This window comes from Dipodomys merriami, unplaced genomic scaffold (genome assembly GCF_024711535.1).
Source record: "Dipodomys merriami isolate MVZ:Mamm:240054 unplaced genomic scaffold, mDipMer1.0.p SCAF_94, whole genome shotgun sequence".
NCBI lineage: Eukaryota > Metazoa > Chordata > Mammalia > Rodentia > Heteromyidae > Dipodomys > Dipodomys merriami.
In genome coordinates, this window is record NW_027206557.1 from 5,109,493 (window position 1) to 5,133,148 (window position 23,656).

The following is a 23,656-nucleotide window of genomic DNA, read 5'->3' on the forward strand; positions in this document are numbered from 1 at the left end:
CCCAACAACTGACAAAAAAGAAGAGAGAGAAAAGGGTTTCTGTTGATCTCTTCAATGGCAAAAATGAAGGCCAGAATATACTGATAGGTATTGTTTTTTAACCTGCATAGATAGCAAAGAAAGTCTTAGAAAAGTTACAAAATTCCTAAGTACCTTAAAAATCTTTTGAGGCTGGGTGCTAGTGGCTCATGCTTGTTAATTTTAGCATCTCAGGAAAATAGCAGTTTGAAGCCACACTGGGTAAGAAAGTCTGTGAGACTCTTATCTCCAATTAATCACCAAAATGCAAATGATAGAGTGCTAGTCCTAAGTTTAAGATCTCAGGGACAGTGCAAAGGCTCTGAGTTCAAGCGCGCGCGCGCACACACACACACACACACACACACAAGTCCCTTGAAACCTATGAATGCTTATGTTCACACCGTATTTTGATATTTAAAACCATATAATTTGGTGTGGTAGCTTCAAATCATTTGAAGGAGATAATTAGTATGGGAATAGGTTACAGTGGTAGATTTCTCATTAAAAATTAGGTTAGTGTATTCATTAGAGAGCAGAGAGTGCTTACATTGAAGAGCTAAAGTAACTCCATTTTAAGATCAACCCCCCTGAGCTGTGCTGCCCTCAGAGTAACCCCTAAAGAGAAAAATAGTTCTCAGAGAAACCGCAGGTTGCCACCAACCCTGCCCACCCTTAAGGAACAGAACAGTTGCCTAAGTGTTCTATCAGAAAAGGGGAAGTGCGGTCAGGTGGACTTAAACCCCCTGAACTTGTAAACTTGCTTGTGTAAAAACCCCCTGAACTTGTGAACTTGTTTAATACTATAAAAACTGTGCTGATTTTGTGCTCGGGGCCTCTTAGCGTCACTGGTTACCGAGTGCGCGGAGGACCAAGCTCAAGCTTGCAATAAACGACTCTTTGCTGTTTGCATTGATGGTGGTCTCTGGTGGTCTGTGAGGGGGCACCTGAAAACTGGGTACTTCAACATCATGTTTTTGACAGGTGAGAACAAACATACATGACTATCATTTCTAAAGAATGAAACAGGTGTTCTTTTAATCTTTTTAGTCTTCTTAACTGTAGCCAGGTTGTGATACATTTTATTTTTATGTCTTATCCATAGCTAAGACCATATAAAGGAAATAACCCAGTCAATGTGGTCCATCTTTTTTTGTTTTTGTTTTTGGTCGTGGGGCTTGAACTCTGGGCCTGGGCGCTGTCCCTCAGCTCTTCAGCTCAAGGCTAGCGCTCTACCACTTGAGCCACAGCACCAATTCTGGCTTTTTTTTTGTCGGTCATGGGGCTTGAATTTGGGTACTATCCCTGTGCTCTTCAGCTCAGGCGAGCACTCTACCACTTGAGCCACAGTGCCACTTCCAGTTTTCTGGTGGTTTATTGGAGATGAGTCTCATGGACTTTCCTGTCTGGGCTGGCTTTGAATGGTGATCCTCAGATCTCAGGCTCCTGAGTAGCTAGGGTTACAGGCGTGAGCCACTGGCACCTGGCTCCACTTCTGGCTTTTTCTGTGTATGTGGTGCTGAAGAATTGAACCCTGGGCTGAAAATTCATGCATGCAAGACAAGCGCTCTAGTGAGCCACCTTCCCAGCCCCAGTGTGGTCCATCTAGCTTCTGCTAGGTGCTAGAATTAATATGTGTAGCAAATAATATGAAAGAGTCGAGTAAGAATTTAGACTAGTAGACTTAGTTCCCAGATTTTAAAAAAACGTAGAATGGCAAATTGGTTAAAAAAAAAAAAAAAAAAAGACCCAAACACCTGTTGTTTTCAAGAAACACACCTGTCTGACAAGCAAACAAACCGATTAGGATGAAAGATAAAAAAAGTATATATCAAGGAAATGGACCCCTATCCTTAGATGTGATAATATAGACTTCAAAGTAAAATTAGTCAGAAAAGCAAAGGTCACTTCATATTGATAAAAGAACTTTACATCAAGAAGACTTAACAGGCCTAACTACACTATTTATGCACTGTGCCTTAATGTGAACAAACACTATTGGACTTAAAAACAAAAACTCCAACACAATGAAAGTAGAAGACTGAACCACCCCACTTTCACCATTACATAGGATATCCAGGAAAAACAACAACAACAACACAAAAAAACCAAACCAACAAATTGTAGAAACAACCAAACCAACAAAATGTCCTTGAAATTTCATAGATGGAAATTTGGAGTAGCTGGGAACATAGTTACAGAACTTTAAGGATGTCAATTGGCTCAAGAATCAAGCAGTGCAACTACCATACATTCCTGCTATTTTATTCCAGTGTATATATTAGAGCAGTATTTTCCTTTGAGGGATGTAATCCACTAATCTGTTTAGTAGTTGAGAATAGTTCTTTTTCTTTTTTCTTCCTTTTTTTTTGAAGGAAGTTACTAGCCAGGCGCCGGTAGCTCACCCCTGTAATTCTAACTACTCAGGAGGCTGAGATCTGAGGATCGTGTTAAAAAAAAAAGACGTGGACCGATGGGCTCCATTACACTGTTAGAATTTAAAAACAAGATTATCTACTGTTTTGCTCCTATTAACATTTTTTTGATTGTTCTCACAATACTCCCAGAAGTAAACCAGGATTTCCAAGACGTAGGACTCCTCACTTCCCGAAGAGGGGGAGAAAAAGGTCCCCAAGCAGCCGCAACCGATCTAGCTTATCGATCCAGCGGCCAGTTGGACCCCAGACCCCTGAAGCAAGCCCATTTTCCTCTCGGAGGACGCAGCGACTTCTGGGAAATGTAGTCTTCCGGAACAAAAACCTTCGGATGGACTCTTCCGGGTCCGCACGCAGCGCGCCTTCCCGCCTATTCTTGGAGTTTCCCGCCAGGAATCATACTGGTTCCTGGGGCTTTGACACGCTGCTGGAGAGTTTTTTGTCCTGCAGTTGGCGATGAGGGTGACACCCCCGCTTCTGCTCGGTGTACCTTGGGAGCTAAAACGTAAGTGGATCACCGGCTTGGGAACCGGTGGGAGGGTGCGAACTGAGACGTGGGTGAGGGCACAGGAACCGGTGGGCGGGTGCGAACTGAGACATGGGCGAGGGCACAGGTGCTTGCGTTTTGTGGGTTCCTCTGGTCTGGGGTATTGGGGCTGAGGTTCCTGATTTCTCAGAGTTGATGCTACCAGAAGCCAACATGCCTCCACGTGCAACTCCCAGGCTCTGCCACCAGAAGCCAGTGTGCCTCCACGTGCAACTCATTGGTTCCAGAAGCTCCACAGGTGGGCTGGGTAATTCTCCAGACTAGGAGATAGGAGAGCCAAGGAGGCATGAGGTTTATATGCCACGACGGAGAGATTGTCCTGTTAACTAACCTACGTGACACCACTCACTTTGCCCCACTGTAAGATTGAGTACAGTGACATCTCTAGTGAAATTAAAGTCTGACGGAAGAAGGTTCTGGGAAGATAAATCTTAGTTTTCTAGACTTTCAGATTAGAGTTACTGAGGGGAACTTGTGTAAAAACCCAGTTTTAGATATAGCTTTAAAAAGCCATCTTAGACTCACAGCCCTTTCCCCAAATTAGAAGATGTAGCACGTGGTAAATCCCACCTCTGGCCCTTGAAACTGCAAGTACCTCTAAGCTCCAGCGGCATCGTTGGAATGCTGTCCACCTGGATCTGATAACAACTTTTGACTCCCCTGGGGTTATGTATTATCATCTCTGATGTCCAGAGGCCGCTGCCAAAGGGCCTCTTGCTCCTAATGGCTCCAGGACGTGACCTCATGAAATTGTTTACGAAAATTGCTTATGAAATTGCTTATAAGGCTAACTGCAAAATTCATTTCTGTGAATCAGCTTGTTGCTTGTGAAACCGTCTCACCACCTGTGTATAGTTTTTTGCCTTTATAAATCCTAACTTACTAGGGGTCGAGGCTACTCTGTTTTGAGACCCTGGGGTCCAGGACAGGATTGCCCTGGCCGGCTAATAAACTACTTTGTCATCTTTAACCGTGCCTTTGTGCACTACTTGACTCACGGGGTATTTCACTTGTAGGATCAGAGAAGATACAGGAATTTTAGTTAGTAAATTCTTTCTTTGGGAATTGGTGTCAGTGAATCATAAACACTGCTTTACAATACCTTACTTTAAACATGCTGATCTGATTTTTTTTTCTTTTTTTGGGGGGGGGGGGGTTGGTCCGGTCGTGGGGCCTGAACTCTGGGCCTGGGCGCTGTCCCTAAGCTCTTCAGCTCAAAGCTAGCACTCTACCACTTGAGCCACAGTGCCACTTGCGGCTTTTTTCTTTTGTGGTACTGAGGAATCCAACCCAGGGCCTGTAGCATGCAAGGGAAGTGCTCTACCACTGAGCCACCTTCCCAGCCGCTGATCTGATTTTTATCATCATTTCCTGTGGCTTTTTGTGACTTCGAAGTATTCCTAACATGGATGTTTTCCACTTTATTAATCTGTTTTAGAAAAATTACAATTCTGTAATACAATAGCGAACCTATTTTACATTACTTAAAATGGGTAAGACTGCATATACTAATCTAAACAAATTTCAAAAAATATAAATTAAATACAGTATAATATCCCTTTTGAACTATAGATTTTTATTTCTTTTTTAATTTTTAATTTTTATTTATATATTTTTATTGTGAAAATACTGTATAGAGGGGTTACAATTACATGGGTAAGATAATGAGCACATTTCTTATCAAGCATTGTAGCCTCCTTCTTTGTTTCCCCTTCCCATCCCTTCATATCCTCCCCACGCCCCTCCCCCCACCAAAGTTGTAAAGTTCGTTTTTCGACATAAGACTTGTACATCTCATTGTTGCAATGGGTCCTTCCTGTTAGATTTTTATTTCTAATAAAAAAATCTGAGCCAGGTGCTGGTTGCTCACACTTGTAATCCCAGCTACTCAAGAGGCTGAGATCTGAGGATCACGGTTCAAAGCCAGCCCAGGCAGGAAAGTCCAGGAGACTCTTATCTCCAATAAACCACTAGAAAGCCAGAAGTGGTGCTGTGGCTAGAGTGCTCGCCTTGAGCTGAAGAGCTCAGGCCCAGAGTTCAAGCCCCACGACCTACAAAAAAAAAAAAAAAATCTGAAACTAAAGATTTTAGAGTAAGGATGGTCAGCCATTAATCTCTGTGAAGACAGTTAAAATCCCAAACAAAACAACTGCCCTCACGATGTCTATTCTAAGCATTATGGAGGAGGGACACCCAGACTACAACAAATTTATTTTATGTTTTGTTAAGCTAAGAAAACATTCTTTTGATGTTAAAAAACTTAAAACTATGTGCAAACATTGCTTTTTAATAGTTCATATGGTCTTTACTAGCACCTGCAACCTGTAATCTTGCTGAAGTCCACACAGTTGATGTTCCTGATCATTTTCATTATTTGTACATGTGGCTATAAAGCTCACTTTATTGTATATTAAGAGTTTCTATCCTACATAATTTTGTTACGTAAACATAGAGCAGTAGATTATACCAAAAGCATATTACCATTTTATTTGCTTAAATTTTTTAGACCTACATTTTGGGGTGGGCTCAGCTAGGAATTTTGCATTGATATTGTTTCTTTTGTTGTTTTTTGTTGTTTTGTTTTGGTTTTTTTGTGGCCTTGGCACTGTCCCACGGCATTTCAGCTCAAGGCTAGTGCTCTACCACTTGAGTCACAGCGCCACTTCTGGTTTTCTGAATGGTTTATTGGAGATAAGAGTCTCAGGGCCTTTCCTGCCTGGGTTGGCTCTGAACCTTGATCCTCAGATGTCAGCCTCTAGAGTAGCTAGGATTACAGGCCTGAGCCTCCAGCACCGGACTTGATATTGTTTAATAACAAATAAAGCTTTAATCATTTGGTTAACGGACAGAGGAGAGTTGGTTTAGGATGGTGTCACTCATAAGACCTAGTATTGGTTTATATTATTCAATTATGCTTTAAAGGAATATTTATATTACTAATTCTGTATGTAATATTAATGGAGAAATGAACTGAGTTTTTAATCTCTACCAACTTATTGACTCTGTGGATTCATCTTCACTGGGGACTCATGTCTCTGATTGAGAGATAAAAGTTCTTGTATAGGAAGACTTTTTTTTTTTTTTTTGCAGCATAGGTGTAGTGATTTGATCAGGAACATCTGGAACAAAGCCAGACAGGGTTTTTCCTGACTCCATTTGCCTTCTCTCCCAGAAATAATTCCAGAATCTTCTGTTCATATGTTTTGTTGACCAACAGCAATAGCAAAATGGATGGATCTCTGGTGAGTTGCTTTTTATTTCTCACTTTGTTTCACATTGATTTTATGAACTTAAGAGTGTCCATGAATTAAAATGGAAGTGTCATTCATGGGAAAACTTGACAGATATTTGCTCAATAATAAAGTTTGATCTCTCAGGAACTTTGCTTCTAGCCAACATGTGTGACAGCATCTTCTTAGGAATCTACTGGGAATAAGTAAGACACATTGAACAGTAGTTAATGAGATCATATGCAAAGAATAAAAATGAGATGAGCACATTATACTAATTTGTATCTTTGGATATGTATATTTATGGTTGGTGCTATACGTAGTTTGTGTTTCCAGGTAAAACTGATTTAGCATGTTCTCAAACACATTTTTTTATTGCAACAGATTACTTAAAATCAATAAGATAAGCGAGTACATATATCATTTATATTTCTGACAAAACTCACACAATCCTAGGCTGGCTGGTAATCCTGCCTGAGCATAGGTGTGTTCCACCATTAATGATTCTTTGAGTGTGTGAGTGAGTGTGTACCTGGTGGTTGGGGGGTGGGGGGGGGGGAGAGGGAGTGTGTGAACTCATGTTCTGGGTGCTATCCCTGAGCTTTTTTTCTCAAAGCTAGTGCTCTACCACTTGAACCACAGTTCTACTTCCAGCTTTTTTGGTGTTTAATTGTATGTAAGTGTCTCACAGACTTATCTGCCCTGTCTGGCTTCTATCACAATCCTAAGTTCTCAGCCTCCTGAATAGTTAGGATTATAGATGTGAGCACCCAGTACCCAGATGACCATTGTTAAATGTATAGTTTACTGATATTACCTATGGTCCAATTGTTGTGTGACCATCTATCCCTTCCATCCATCTACAGCACTTTTTCTTTCATGTATGAAGCTGTATAATCATTAAATATATAGCTCCTATTTCTCTCTATCCGTCTCTGTAACTATCATTTGGCTTTTTGTGTCTATGAGTTTGTTGATCCTCAGCAGATCATACTAGGGTTGAACAGTCCTGGTTTATTTTATGTGACTTTTAAAAAAAATTATCTTATTGTGGGGCTGGGAAGGTGGCTCAGTGGTAGAGTGCTTGCCTTGCATGCATAAAGCCCTGGGTTCAATTCCTTAGCACCACATAAGCAGAAAAAGCCAGAAGTGGTGCTGTGGCTCAAGTGGTAGAGTGCTCACCTTGAGCTGAAGAGCTGAGGGACAGCGCCCAGGCCAAGACTGACAAAAAAAACAAAATCAAAAAAATAAATTTACCTTATTGTATTCAAGGTTCATCTATGTTTCAAAATGCATTAGAAATGCTTCTATCTTACAGTTATTTTGAGTAGTTGCTATGAAATGATTCTCTAAATACCTGTGCTTATTGCTTTCTCTTCTTCTGGGTACAAACCTAGAAGAACTGCTGAACTATATTCTTGTGAATTCTATATTTACTTCTTTTTAGAATACACAAGGTTTAACTTGTATGCAGGTAAATCTTGTCTACTTTTGAACATGTGCTTTTGGTGTCTTATCCAAGAAGTAATTATTAGGTCTAAAGTCATGATGCTTTCCTCCTGCCTCCTCTCTTCCCTGCCTTTCCCTCCCTTTCTCACTCCTTTCTTAAGAAAGGAAACCTTTTCTCATTTTTTCCATTGTTTTAATAGTCCCATTTTGGTGTTTTTTTTTTTTTTTTCCGGTGGGTCTTGAACTCTGGGCCTGGGCGCTGCCCCTCAGCGTTTCAGCTCAAGGCTAGAGCTCTACCACTTGAGCCACAGCATCACTTCCAGTTTTCTTTCTTTCTTTCTTTTTTTTTTTTTGTTGATCGTGGAGCCTGAACTCTGGGCCTGGGTGCAATTCAGCTCAAGGCAAGTGCTCTACCACGTGAGCCAGAATGTCACTTCTGGCTTTTTCTGCTTATGTGGTGCTGAGGAATCCAACCCAGGGCCTCTACATGCAAGGCGAGCACTGCCACCTTCCCAGCCCACTTCTGAGTGGTTTATTGGAGATAAGAATCTCACAGACTTTTGTGCTCCTGCTAGCTTTGAACCACGATCCTCAGATCTCAGCCTCCTGAGTAGCTAGGATTACAGGCATGAGCCTGTAATGAGCTTGGCTAGTCCCATTTTTTTTTTTACCCTGCCACTTTGCTCCCCTTCCTTACTTTCCCTACCTACTTCCTCCATCTTCTTTTCTCTTTTATTCTGAATTGGGGACTTGCTGTGTTACCCCAGTTGGTCTCTAACTCATAAGCTCAAGTGGTAATAGACCTTCTACCAGGCCTGATTCTTTCTTCTTTCTTGTACTAGTACTGGGGTCACATTTGGTCAGTTTGCTTACTCACTATCTCTTGTGTCATGGTTCTAGCTTATTAGCTGGTTAATTGGAGTTATTTGCCTAGGCTGGCTTCCAGATTTCAGCTACCTCAGCAGCCTAGACTAGGATACCAGTCTGGAGCGACAGTGCTGATATCCCATATTTTTTTCTTATCTGAACATTTAATGTTCATAGTAAGTTGGATACTATAATAAAATAAGATTATTTTTACTTATGTAGACATTAATATTCAACCTAAACTTAAATAATTAATGTCTCAAATTAAGAGTGTATTTCATCTCTAATAACTTTATAATTAATAGCTTTATTTTTCTTGTTGATTTCCACTTCTTTGTTCAGAGAATATACATTAAGTTTTGTCTTAAGATTCATTTTTAGTGTCAGTATGTCTGCCTTGGTCAGTGTAACATAGTGTTTAACAAGATATTGTCATCTGTGTGTGTGTGCACATGTGTGTATGTATGTGTATGTGTGTATGAGTGTGTGTTTCTGCTGACTTTTTGTCTGTTTGTTCTATCAGCTATTAAGAGGAGTATTGATTGTCCACTTGTAAAGGTGGATATTAAAAAATCCCATTTTGATTCTGTGGCTCTTTTAAACTTATCTTCGGAGGGGCTGGGAAGGTGGCTCAGTGGTAGAGCGCTTGCCTTGCATGCCTAAGGCCCGGGTTCGATTCCTCAGCACCATATAAACAAAAAAAGAAAAAAGCCGGAAATGACGCTGTGGCTCAAGTGGTAGAGTGCTAGCCTTGAGCTGAAGAGCTGAGGGACAGCGCCCACACCCAGAGTTCAGGCCCACGACCGGACCCAAAAAATAAAAAAATAAAAAAATAAACTTATCTTCGGAGCCTTTGTTTTTTTTTTTTTTTTTTGTCGGCCGTGGGGCTTGAACTCTGGGCCTGGGCGCTGTCCCTCAGCTCTTCAGCTCAAGGCGAGCACTCTACCACTTGAGCTACAGCGCCACTTCCGGTTTTCTGGTGGTTTATTGGAGATAGGAGTCTCACGGTCTCTCCTGCCCGGGCTAGCTTTGAACTGCGATCCTCAGATCTCAGCCTCCTGAGTAGCTAGGATTACAGGCGTGAGCCACCTGAGCCACCAGCGCCCGGCTGGAGCCTTTGTTTTTAAGCACATGATAACTTGTTTTATCTTGATTTGTCTGTTGCTATCAGTGGTCTCTCTGTGGTCATACAGTTTGTAATGATGTTTATATTTTTCTCATAGCTTTTCATTATAAGTTTTTGTTTATGGTATTTTTGTATTTATTTATTGTGTATTTATGTTTGGAGTATATCTCTTTGGATAGTGTATTACTGGGGGTGTTTTTTGGTGAAGTAAGACAGTATTACGTATTTACTCCATTTACGTTAAAATAGTAATTGGTTTAATTAGTTAATTAATTTTTTGTGGTTTAATTTTTGACTGCCATTTTGCTACTTATTTTCTGTTTGTCTCATCTGATATTTTTTTTCTATTTCCTTTATTTGGATTAAACAGATATTTCTACCCTACTCATTTGTAGATATCCACAAGGGATAATTCCAAAACCATTACGGATACCAAAATTTGTAGGTGCTCTAGTTACTCATACAAAATGGTTTTGTTTGGAAATAACCTGCACATATCCTTCTGTATACTTTAAATCACCTTGTAATGACCTCTGATACCTACTACAATTTAAATCCTGTGTAAATAGTTCTTATACTGCCTTGTTTAGAGGATATTGTCAGTTGTCTTTTTCTGTAGAGTGGCCATTTAAAAAATTAGTTTGGGCCAGAGCCGATGGCTCATGCCTGAAATCCTAGCTACTCAGGAGGCTGAGAGCTGAGGATCATGGTTCAAAGCCACCATAGGCAGGAAAGTCCTTGAGACTCTTGTCTCCAGTTAACCACTGGAAAACTGGAAATAGCACTGTGGCTCAAGTGGTAGTGTGCTCCCCTTGAGCTGAAGAGCTGAGAGCAGTGCCCTGGCCCAGAGGTCAAGCCTCACAACTGACAATAAATAAATAAACAAACAAATAAATAAGTAGTTTGGATTCATGATTGGTTGAATCTGTGAGACTCACAATACACAAGTCCTATTGTATTCCTTTGAAAAGTTATGTATGAGCCCTAATTTACTCTATTAGTCTGACTCTTTTACTCATCAACAATGAACTGAGGATTTTACACAGACTAATGAATGTTCAGATGGAAACAGTGAGAAGAAGCCAAACCTGTTCTTATGCTTTCATCTCTAGAACTACAAGAAGATATAGTTTCCATCAAGCCTGATTCTTTGTTATGACAGTTGTAGGAAATTACATACTATTAGCAATTCTTTGCATTATTATTAGGGCACTGTCTTACTGCATAATAAAATATAAGTATCTTTCAATTGAATAATTCCATGTATATTTTTAATCTATTATTTGTTTATGTATGTATTTTTGTGCAATTAGGGCTTTGAATTCAGTGTCACACTCTTGCAAGGCAAATGCATTACTGTTTCATCCCTATCCCTAGTTACATTTTTAATACATTTTAATAATAATATTTACATATTGAATCTTTACATTATGAATCATCTATATGGCATTGCAATTTTTGCTTTTAGCTATTATTTTAAATAATATTCTCTTTTTTTTGTCGATTGTGGGGCCTCAACTCAGGGCCTGGGCACTGTCCCTCAGCACTTCAGCTCTTCAGCTCAAGGCTAGCGCTCTCCCAGTTGAGCCACAATGCCACTTCTGGCTTTTTCTGCTTATGTGGTGCTGACGAATCGAACCCAGGGCTTCATGCATGCAAGGCAAGCACTCTACCACTGAGCCACCTTCCCAGCCCTTTAACTAATGTTCTATACATTCTTTTTTTTTTTTTTTTGTCAGTCATGTGGCTTGAACTTTGAGTCTGGGCGCTGTCCCTCAGCTCTTCAGCTCAAGGCTAGCACTCTACCACTTGAGCCACAGTGCCACTTCCAGTTTTCTGGTGGTTAATTAGAGATAAGAATCTCACGGACTTTCCTTCCCAAGGGTGGCTTTGAACAGTGATCCTCAGATCTCAGCCTCCTGAGTAGCCAGGATTACAGGCGTGAGCTACTAGCCTCTTGCTACATTATTTTATACTTAGCTGTACACTATTTTTTAAAATTTTATTTTCTTGTAAAGAGGTTGTACAGAGGTTACAGTTACATCAGAAAGGTAATGAGTATATTTCTTGTTGGGCATTGTTACTCCTCTCGTTTTTCTCCCACTATCCCTTCCCTCTCCTACCTCCCCCACTCCCTGCACACTTAGAATTTCTAAGATCTTGTTTCTATTTGTACTTCTAAGTTTGCATCTTTTGGAAGTGGCACTGTAGCTCAAATGGTAGAGTGCTAGCCTTGAGCTGAATTGCTCAGGGTCAGTGCCCAGGCCCAGAGTTCAAGCCCTAAGACTGCCAAAAAAAAAAAAAAAAATCCAATCTAAGTTTGCATCTTTTGTTATTCTCTTGAGGCAGGATAATTTTTTCTAGCCTCTTAAAATGCAGGTGTGTTGTTAATGAACTCTTTATCTGAAAATACCTTCAATCTACACTATAGAAGAGTTCTCTTGAATCATACATTGTGAATTGAAGGTTATTTTCTTAGGAAACCTGGCATACATAATTCATTTTGTGTCTTGGGGAAGCCAGCATTCATCTTTGGTATTGCCAAGCAGGGAGGCGTGGGGTGGGGCGCTTGAACATTATTCATAGTCATAAATTATTCATTAGTCATAAATTTTCCCGTTCCCTCTGAAGACAGATTCATTCATATTCTGTTCAAAGTTTTTAAATTTTCTTCCATGTTTTTTGTATCACTTCCCTGTTCTTTATTATTACTCTTTCTGTGTCCTGCTGGTGGTGGTGACATCTCACATAATTTTCTTATCCTTGACTGTCTTTTAAGCCTCTTTTCACTTACCTTTTATCCTTCTATAAGGGAGACTGTTAAAGTACAAGTCTAGTCAAGAAATACTTTATTCCCTGCTGATGTATATTTTGATATATAGGCGGGTGGTAATGTTCACAAAAGTTTATGCTAGCAATTCCTTTGTGTTCAGGGAGACATAAAAGAGTACCTATAAACATACTTTAACTTATAGTAATTTAATGACAAAAATGAGCACAAATACTTTATTGGGGGAACTAAGTTAAGCCTTATAAATGACAATCAGTCTATAGTCAGTTTCTTGATTCCTTTTAACAATCTCCTGTACACTGTGCTTCTTTTTGGATCTGCTCATGTGATATGTATTCCTTACAGTCTGTTGAGTGGGTTCTTGCTGTTTATGAGAACACATTTCTATAAAAGATCTAAATAGACTTTGTAGGAATGCACAATATGAAAGTGATTTATTCTAAATTTATATTACAACAAGCTCAGTACACTTTTACAGGTATATACCGGTAGTGTTGTTATGCTAGATCATAGTCCCTCAAAATTTTTTTATCACATCGCTATCACTAGCACCAGTGACATTTTCTGATCTATTTGAGAAACTTAATATTAGTAATTAACAAGTCAGTATAATAACAGGTATTTCTACTTTGATTTGTTTTTCTCTTACTCTGTAGATAACAGAATAATCTCTAACTATCTTATATAAAACAAAAGCATACATATAGAAGAATGAAATTCCAGACTTGGTATTTTCAGGGTTAACTACTTGTTGGAAATATGCCATTACAGAGGATGGTGTCATTTGAGGATGTGGCCATTGATTTCAGCTGGGAAGAGTGGGAATACCTGGATGATGATCAGAAAACAATGTATAGAGATGTAATGCTGGAGACCTATAGCAACCTGGTGTCCTTGGGTGAGCAAAAGTCACATTAACTCACAGGGTCAAGTGCTTTATTTTAGTCAGTATTTGATTTTGTTTTTTTTTGTTTTTTTTTTTTTTTTTGGGTCCGGTTGTGGGGCCTGAACTCTGGGCCTGGGCGCTGTCCCTCAGCTCTTCAGCTCAAGGCTAGCGCTCTACCACTTGAGCCACAGCGCTACTTCCGGCTTTTTTCTTTTTGCTTATATGGTGCTGAGGAATCAAACCCAGGGCCTCAGGCTTGCAAGGCAAGCGCTCTACCACTGAGCCACCTTCCCAGCCCCTTTAGTCAGTATCTGAATACTTGTCAGATTCAGTGCTCTTTAGGTGTGAGATTCTAGTCCATTGGGAGTGTCACCTCTTTCTAAGGAGAATTTCACATTGGCTGTTTGCTTCCTGAAGCTGTTTTATTGTCATCCTTTAAGGAGTTGAGTTAGTGGTCTGGCAGAAGTTCTATGTTACATTCCATTAACAGGGTACTACTGCCTAAAGCTGAAGCCATTATAGGGGAATATGCAATCTAGAATACAGTGTACCTCACTATCGGAGATGTAGTCTTGAAATCAGTAAAGGTGGTACTAGAAAATCCAAAGCTGGTATTTACAGGAAAGGTTAACCACAGAGCTGGTGAGAAATGAGAAAATAGATTTAGGAGAAGCCATGTATTCCAGGATGTCAGCGATCCTCATACCAAAGATGACCCATTGAGTACAAAACTTCTACACTATTTCTTGTTAATAGGGCACTATGTTCCTAAATCTAAAGTGATTGTCAAGCTGGAGCAAGGTGCAGAGCCATGGATGAGAGAAGCCCCGGACAAAAAATTAACAGGTGCGTCTATGCTTTTTTGGCAGTGATGTTTTAAAGAGCAGAGCACAGTTGGTGTGGCTATGATAAGCAATAATGTTCCCAGCTCCTTGTGCCCTTGGTGTGGCAGAGATGTAGGTGGTCCTTAGTCCATGGGAATCAAGATGTAGAGGCATGCTGAGTTCTGTGTGGTAGGAAATTTAAAATTGGCAGTTCTCCTTTTTCTTTGTGGAAATCATTTTATTTTATTTATTTATTTTTATTGTGAAAATACTGTACAGAGGAGTTACAATTACATGGGCAAGATAATGAGTACATTTCTTATCAAGCATTGTAGTCTCCTCCTTTGTTTCCTCTTCCCATCCCTTTCCATCCTCCCCTGCCCGCTGGAAATCATTTTAAAGCAAAAAAGAAAACAAGAAATGTATGGAATATCTCATTTTTTTTATGGAACTGGAACCCTGCACATACCAGGAACTAAGGAGGACCCTAGGGTTGCTGTCCTCAAAAAGCAAAAAGAGGCTTCTCAATAGTGGTGGGCAGTGCCTGGGATTTATATCCAAAGTCTTAGTTTAGGAAGGATGGTGACCAGGAAGGTGGACTGGTGTCTCTTGTCTTCTATTGTTCTGAGGGGCAGGGGATTCAGAAAAGGAATTTTAGATGACACTTTGCCTAAAATGGAGAAGAATGCACTGATGCCTATTTTTAATTATATCTACAGCAGTTTTAGTGAGAAGTTAGAGCTGAACAAATGCAGGTATAAATTCTCACCTTCAGGAGCCACTCCTGCTTAGGTAAAAAGCAAAGAGACCTATTGTAAGGAAACTGAGTCATGAGGGTATCAGAGTAAACAAAGGGCAGAAAGCAAACTCAGTACACTTTATTCAGGAGTGAAGTTTGGGAAGGGTGACCACATCTCCTTTAGCATAGCTGAGGGGGAAATTGCTCACCCCTCTTACAACTAGGACTCTTTAGATATTAAGCAGAAAGAGTGAAGTTGGGGGGGGCAGTCAGAAATGGGGTGAGATGGAGGGGGGTGTGGATGAGCAGTATTTTGGCTCAGGACTTTCAAGGTCTCAATAGCATCTGAATTAAGTCAGGGGCTTCAACATCAGATGTGGCCTTGGTCTCAAGCTCTCTTCCAAGACTGTTGGTGCATTTGTTCATGGGCAGCAAAAGACAGTTCTAAGATATAGTTATCAGGGGGTATGGTGAGTGCTTTAGGTCAAGTTACTTTCCATCATCCTTGACTCTGGAAGAGCATAAGAAACAAGGAGGAGAAAGGGGTGCTGTCTTGTCTGGCTACTTTCTGCTGATGTGAGGTGGTGAGGGGAGTAGGAGTCTTATGCTTTCAGACTCAGGTCTCATTGAGCAGAAAAGATGGCTTTGACATGCTCCTGGGTTGCTGCCTGAGATATATCTGTTATGCAATGGGTCTGGAACTTTTATGTGGATTTTACTTGAATGTTATAGAGGATTAAACTTGCAGTGACAAAAGACTTATGAGTAGTTATCTCAGAAGTTTGAAATAACAACTTTTTAAACAATGTAATTATTTTTATTGCAAACTGATTAAGATTGTCACCTTTGTATATACCACTAGATATTTTGGTTACAATGAATAACATATGGATCCAGGCTTGCTTGGTGTTTTTTCCCAGCTTTGTATCCAAGGCAGTTTATATACTTAGAGAACAGAGATATTAGTAACAATCCTTTCACATCAGTGTATTAATTTTGATCTTAGGAAAAATCTTAGATCAGTTTTTAAATTATAGGCAATGACATGTCAATTTTGTCATTTCATAAGCTCTGTCTTATGAAACTCAACACGTATACCATCTGCTACTTACTTGAATATTCTGTGGTTTATCTTCATTTTTCCCTTTTTCCCTTTTGGAACAAACATTTAAGACAATTCTTTCTTCCCAAATTCTTCCTTATCTAAAGGAAATCATTTTTCTAGTTCCTCAATTCCCTTTCCAAAGTCTTTCTTCATACTGTTTTATAAGCTCTGTTTTATAAAACTCAAGACATACATCTTTTCATTTTCACTTCCTTATCTCATTACTGATTTTTCCTTTAATTTGTATTTGAAAACCTTTCAGAAAACTTAACTGAAAAACATAGTTTTAGAAAATACTCTGTATTTATGGCACCAACAAGCAGAATTTCCACTTTTAAACATGTACAGGAACAGAATAAAACAACTTAGTTATTAGCAAGAGTTTCTGGCTAATACAGCAACTCAGTACAGCCGGTGATAAATCTCATGGTTGTCAGCGACCTTGAGTCAAGTTTGTGATAAACTGCAAAGCTGCCAGCTTTGTAGACTTGAGTGAAGGAGAGATTTTTGCTTTTACTTGAAGTGAGACACTGAGGCTAATGGAGAAATGGAGGTTGTTAGCAAATTAAGATTAATTAGACTTTGCCAGAGAACCACGCAGACATCCAGGTACAGAGAACAAAGAACGGTTTATTGCCGGGAAAGGGGGTCGGCAAGACTCCTTCTCACAAGGGAGGAATGAGAAGAAGCACCGGCTATTGTTTGGGGTGACCTATATAACCTAGGAGGCTTAGGAGGGGCTAGAAGGGGCTAGAAGGCCGAGACCCTGGGGTGGATTTGTGGGCCAGGGGCTTCATCATGGTGGACTAGGTTTTATAGCTCCCATCCAAGTAGTAGATTAGGGTCCTGCAGCTGCCCAGTCCTGAAGGTCACTCTAAAGGACTCTTGTTGCCATATATGGTGGTAGCTTCCCCAGAGACGTGCCAAGATAAAAGGGGCCAAAGTTGATTATTTACTGCCTTTAGTACATGGGCCTAGTGTTGCCTAGGAAGGGAGCATGCATGTGGAAAAGAGAAGGAATGGACTAAGCTATGGGAAGGGATTCATTTCACTAACAAGTAAATTCCAGAAATCTGTAAATTTGACCTTTCAGTAAAAGAGAGACTAGCCCCAGAGTGGACTAGAAAGGATATTTGTTGTCCAGTCACTGTCCAAGTGATCCTAGGTTCCTTACTTAGATATACTACTGGTGAAGACCTTGGTGGGGTCAAAGACTCCAGACTGCTCTATTCTAGTAGATGAGGGCAGGGTAAATCTGGATATGGCTGTACTATGGACAAGGGCTTCACTCCCAGGGGCAGTTAATTTTCCAGTGTCCCTGGCATCACAAAACGGGCAAGGCTGAGAGAAGGGCCTTGGGCTTGGGCAAACTCTTGTCCAATGTCGCTCTTTGCTACAATGGAAATAGGTAAAAAGAAGAGCTAACTGTTGAAGGTTTTTTTTTTTTTTTTTGCAGATGTCTGGAGTGGATTGGTGATAAATTTAATGGGAATAAAAAAATTATCCCTTCAGGGAGGTGGGAGCAGTGGGGAGAGTAGGGAGAATAGGAAGGCTATCAGCAAAGAGAATCTGGAATGCTAAAGCAAGGTAAAGAGAGGAAGTTTACTTAGAATGGACAGTTTCAGCTGAAAGACTATGGACTGCTGAAATAGAAGAATATAGTCAGGAATGAAGAGGGAAAAAGCCTGGGGTATAGGGAACTTACTGTTTTGTTCTGTCTTGAGGCATAGTTTATCCAACTGGTCTTGGGGCCAAATGAGGGCAGAGAGGCTGTAATTATTTTCAAGGCTTTTAGATTTTTGATGAGCCAGCTCAGGGGAGAATCCAAAGAGCCAAACTGTTCTTTAGAGTGTGACCCAATCATAGGATTCAGTTAAGACAAAAGCTAGAATCCTTTGGCAACAAGGGGACATCTCCATTTTATTTCCAAAGGGGAACTTCCACAGGCCCAGACCATCCCTCAGCCAAGGGCATTATCAGATCAACCTCAAGACAGTGGATGGGGTACTGCCCAGTGTGCTCAACTGGGATGACTGGGAACTCTTACTTATTCTAATGAAGGTGAGATGGTCAGTGGAACTCTTACCTACTCTAATGAGGGTGAGATGGTCAGTGGTGTGTGCAAGAGACAAAATAGTGAGAAGCTTTTACCTGGAATTCGTGATGGGAAGGTCAGGTAGTAGAAGGAAGAGTAGAACAATGGTCTTAATGGAGAATAGTTTCTGATCTAGAGGTCTGGAGAAGAGTTTAGTCAGAGTGGGGGAAGAGAAAGAGAAGTTCCCAGTGGTCTTACAACTGCATTTACCAGTCAGGTCCATATAGGTCGTATGGCAGTGAGGCAGTAAGAGCCTAGGGCCCTGGGTCATCATGTCCTAGCCACCATTTAGCCAAAGTAAACATGAGGACTGACTGGCTTTCAGAAAGCCACTGGGGAGGAAGGAAAAAAAAAAGAGCATACAAAGAATGACAGAGGAGGTAGACAGAGTCCTCTATGGGACAGGAGTCCTCTGGGGAACTCCATCCTGGGTTTTGTAAGGAAAATGAGTCATGAAAGTATTAGAATAAAGAAAGGGCAGAAAGTTAGCTCAACAGATAATATTTGGGAGTGAAGCCTGGGAAGGGAGACCAAGTCTCCTTCAGCATAGTTGAAAGGGAAATGGTGCAACCATCTTACGCCTAGATCTCTAAATATTAGGCAGAAAGAGTGAAGTTGGGGTGGGGCAGTTGGAAGTGGGGAGGGATGGAGGTGGGGTTGGTGAGCAATGTAATGTTGACAAGAATTTCAGGGTCTCAACAACATCTGTGTTAAGCCAGAGGTGCCAACATCAGATGTGGCCTTGATCTCAGACTTGCTTCCAAGACTGCTGGTGCATATGTTTAGGGCACAGGGAAGGGAGATGATTCAGCAGAGTTGGCAGTACGAACAGTTCTAAAATATGGTTGTCAGGGGTATGTGAATGCCTTAGGTTAAGTCACTTTCCATCAACTTAAATCCTCTTATAGTCTATGGTACTGGACAATATTTCTGTCTTCTGACCTAATGGTTGAAAAGCAGCACAAAATATAAATTATTTCAAGAATACAAACCAATTGTCCTCCCCATTAAAACACAACAAAATGAAAACAGAACACCAAAGGAATAGTAATGACATAGGGTAAGTACTCAGGTTAAAACTTTAGGCAGTATGAGTTGAGCATTTTGACTAAATGCTTTCTCTGACATTAAAAGAGGAAAAAAAAGATTAAAGAATCACAGAAAAAATATATTTGAATTATAAAAATATCAGTATTAATTTCTTAACTCATTAGGGAAAAAAACATTCTCATAAATCAATTCTTAGTATTGATACTTTAAAATCTTTAGCAGTTAGGATGGAAGGAAATTTCTTTACCCAGAAATGCTTAGATCTCATTCATGTTTTTTTCTTCTTTTCTGTGAATCATTTTAGATGTCCAGGAAATGGATGATGTGATTGTGACATGCCAGGAAAGTCCAGATGAACATCTATGGGAAGTCGCTGTCCCCAATAGCAACACAGTGGAGGAAAGTATTAGATTAGGAAGGACTTTTAATTTGAGGTCAAACTCTATGTCAGAGCTCATTAGGAATAATGGGAACTACTTAGGGATGAGGACTGAGGAGTTCACTGTGTGTCAGAACATACTTCTCCATAGTAAGTCTGCTGAAACCAGGCCTCATGTCTCTTGTATAGTTGAAAAATCCCTCAGACATTTGAAGCATTTTAGTCAACATTATGAGAGTCCAAATGAGCAGAAGTATTTTGAATATGGTGGAGAAGGGAAGGCATTAACCTCAGAGACCACATTCTTTACACAAAATTGGTTTTTTGTGGGTGATCCCTCCTATAAGCATGATAAATATAGGAAAGACTATGAAAAATCTGCTCTCATTGGCCAGGGAATACCTCATATAGGGAGGGAAACACCTGAATGTACTATATGTGGGAAAACATTCTACATAAGTCCTACACTCACTGCACATCAGAAAATACTCACAGGAGAGAATCCCTGCATATGTAGTGAATGTGAGAAATCCTTCAGTGAGGAAATACACCTTTCAAAACATCAAAGCAAATATCCAGAGAAGTCCTTTAAGTATACCAAATATGCCGAATCTATCTTTCAGAAGTCAGACTTGACTTTACAGCCTCAAACTTACAGAGAAGAGAAACGCTGTGAATGTGATGAATGTAAGAAATCTTTTACCCAGATTTCTGCTCTCAGCTGGCATCAGAGAACTCTCACAGAGGAGAAAACTTATGCATGTAACAAATGTGGAACATCTTTCACCCAGAAGCTAGACCTTAGTGTTCATCAGGGAATACACACAGGAGAGAAACCTCATGAATATAACAAATGTGGGAATCATTTCAAACAAATATCAAGTCTCAATGAATATCAGAAATCTTACCTAGGTAGGAACCGTTATGTTTGCAACATATGCAAAAAGTTTTTTAGGCGGATGTCCTATCTCAGATTGCATCAAAGAAGACACACAGGAGAGAGGCCTTATGCATGTAACACATGCGGAAAGGCTTTCACGCGTCGGACAAGTCTCTCATTACATCAGAGAAGACACACAGGAGAGAAGCCTTATGAATGTAACACGTGTGGAAAGGCTTTCATGCAAGAATCAATCCTCAGTGCTCATCAGAGAATACACACAGGAGAGAAACCTTACGCATGTAACACATGTGGAAAGGCTTTCACACGAAAGTCACAACTCAGTGTGCATCAAGCAGCACACACAGGAGAGAAACCATATGAATGTAACAAATGTGGAAGGTCTTTTATGCAAAACTGTGTCCTCAGAGTGCATCAGAGAACACACACAGGAGAGAAGCCTTATGAATGTAACACCTGTGGAAAGGCTTTCATGCAGCGGACAAGTCTCTGTCTGCATCAAAAAAGACACACAGGAGAGAAGCCTTATGAATGTAACACCTGTGGAAAGGCTTTTGTGCAGCGGACAAGTCTCTGTTTGCATCAAAAAAGACACACAGGAGAGAAGCCTTATGAATGTAACACCTGTGGAAAGGCTTTCGTGCTGAAATCAATCCTCAATACTCATCAGAGAACACACACAGGAGAGGAACCTTATGAATGTAAAAAATGCGGAAAGTCTTTTAAGTGGAGCTCATGTCTCAGAACTCATCAAAGAATACACACAGGAGAGAGACCTTACGAATGTAACAAATGTGGAAAGACCTTCAAGCGAAAGTCACATCTCAATGTGCATCAAAGGACACACACAGGAGAGAAACCTTATGAATGTAACACATGTGGAAAGGCTTTTAAGCAAAAATCACATCTCAGTGTGCACCAAACAACACACACAGGAAAGAAACCTTATGAATGTAACACATGTGGAAAGGCATTCACGCGAAAGTCTTATCTCAGCAAGCATCAAAGAACACACTCAGGAGAGAAAGTTTATGAATGTAACACTTGTGGAAAGGCTTTCAAGCAAAAATCACATCTCAGTGTGCACCAAACAACACATACGGGAAAGAAACCTTATGAATGTAACACATGTGGAAAGGCATTTGAGCAAAAGTCATATCTCAGCAAGCATCAGAGAACACACTCAGGAGAGAAAGTTTATGAATGTAACACATGTGGAAAGGCTTTCAAGCAAAAGTCACATCTCAATGTGCACCAAACAACACACACAGGAAAGAAACCTTATGAATGTAATACATGTGGAAAGGCTTTCAAGCGAAAGTCATATCTCAGGAAGCATCAGAGAACACACACACGAGAGAAACCTTATGAATGTAATAAGTGAAAAGGCTTCCAAACAAAAGTCATGTCTTAGTGTGCATCAGAGAAGACACAGGAGTGAAATCTTATGACATTAACAAATGTGGAAAGGCATTTAACCAGAAATTAAATCTAAATATGTATCATACATGCACAAACAAACACATGTAACAAATGTGGCCTTTTAATCATTGAATCAGTCCTCAGTATGCATTAGAGAATGTAAGCAGGAGAGAAACCCTATGAATGTAATAAATGTAGGAAACAGCCAGAAGTCATACCTCTACAGTTATCAGAACTTGACTCATGCCAGAGACTCTGGAAGGTGAACAATATAGAACATCATTCGACCAGAACCCAACCTTCAGTACACTTTAAGAGTACTTATGGAGAGAAACTCTACATAGAAAAATCTTTTTTTTTGTTTTTGGTCCGGTCGTGGGGCCTGAACTCTGGGCCTGGGCACTTTCCCTCAGCTCTTCAGCTCAAGGCTAGCACTCTACCACTTGAGCCACAGCGCCACTTCCGGCTTTTTTCTTTTTGCCTACATGGTGCTGAGGAATCGAACCCAGGGCCTCAGGCATGCAAAGCAAGCACTCTACCACTGAGCCACCTTCCCAGCCCCTAGGAAAATCTTTTGTTACAATCTCTGAAATTATACACAGAAATCCCACAGGGCAGAGATGAACTAGGTATAATCTACAACCATTCTTTTCTATTAGACATTCTCTGAACCAACATTTCTCATACTGTCATCTTGGATGAAATAAACATTATCCAAAGGATTTGGACACAATGATGAACATTGCTTCCAGGCTTGACAACATATGACCATCTCATCTGAATAGGAGAGTGAAGTTATGTATTTCTGACTTTTACAGTACTCAACTGTCAACATAATTGTGTAGTGTCTCAGAAATAATCCCCAAGAGTGAGGAGCAATCGGTGGGAAAGACTAATAATTTGAACCAAAGAAATAAGGGCATTGATTTCTCTACTGATAAAGCTTTCCATTGTATGCATGGTCTATGTATTATAACACAAACTAATATTTACAGTTCAATTTTTGAATGTGCAGGATCTGATGGAAGATACCACTTTATTACAAAATGTACACACAAGTAAAATCTGGGTGATCTCTTCTTGTTCACAGGTCATGGAACATTCAGAGAGCACAGTGGAACACATTTTGGAAGTACTTTGTGTGTATGTGTTGTGTGTGTACATATTTTTGTGTAAAAGTCCTGGTTTTCAAACTATGAGCCTGGGCACTGTCCTTGAGCTTTTGTGCTCATGACTAGTGCTCTATTAATTTTAGGCTCCACTTCTGACTTTTTGGTGGTTAATTGAAGATAAGAATCTCAAAGACTTTTCTGCCCTGGCAGGCTTCAAACTGTATTTCTTAGATTCAGACTTGTAATTAGCTAGAATTAACAGGCATGATGCACTGGTATCTAAAAATTGAAGCAGATACAAGGAAATGGAAAAACCCTCTATGCTCCTGGATTGGAAGGATAAACATTTTAATGCCCAAAGCAATTTACATATTCAATGTAATACCCACCAAAATCCCAACAACATTCTTCAAAGAGATAGAGAAAGCAATTCAGAAATTCATATGGAATAATAAAAGATCCCGAATAGCAAAAACAGACCTTAGAAGGAAGAACAGTGTTGGATGAATATCAATACCAAACTTCAAACTCTATTATAAAGACATAGAAAAACAGCTTGAACTGGGAGAGAGAGAGAAGAGGTGACATGTTCTAAAAAGAAAGGTACTCATTAACTGACTTATGTAACTGTAACCCCTCTGTACATCATCTGTACAATAAAATAAGATGTGTGTGTGTGT

At 40.1% G+C, this 23,656-nt stretch overlaps 1 protein-coding gene across 1 annotated transcript; it reads left to right on the forward strand.

The window, feature by feature from the left end:
* The first annotated feature begins 875 nt into the window (after positions 1–875).
* LOC138821799 (zinc finger protein 420-like) lies at positions 876–22,276 on the forward strand. The gene is made up of 7 exons (XM_070014234.1): positions 876–1,002; positions 2,586–2,958; positions 6,091–6,242; positions 13,235–13,361; positions 14,106–14,150; positions 16,597–16,645; positions 20,545–22,276. Exons 3-7 carry the CDS (start codon positions 6,228–6,230, stop codon positions 21,824–21,826), a joined length of 1,518 nt encoding a protein of 505 aa, XP_069870335.1. The 5' UTR covers positions 876–1,002; positions 2,586–2,958; positions 6,091–6,227; the 3' UTR covers positions 21,827–22,276.
* Positions 22,277–23,656: the final 1,380 nt, after the last annotated feature.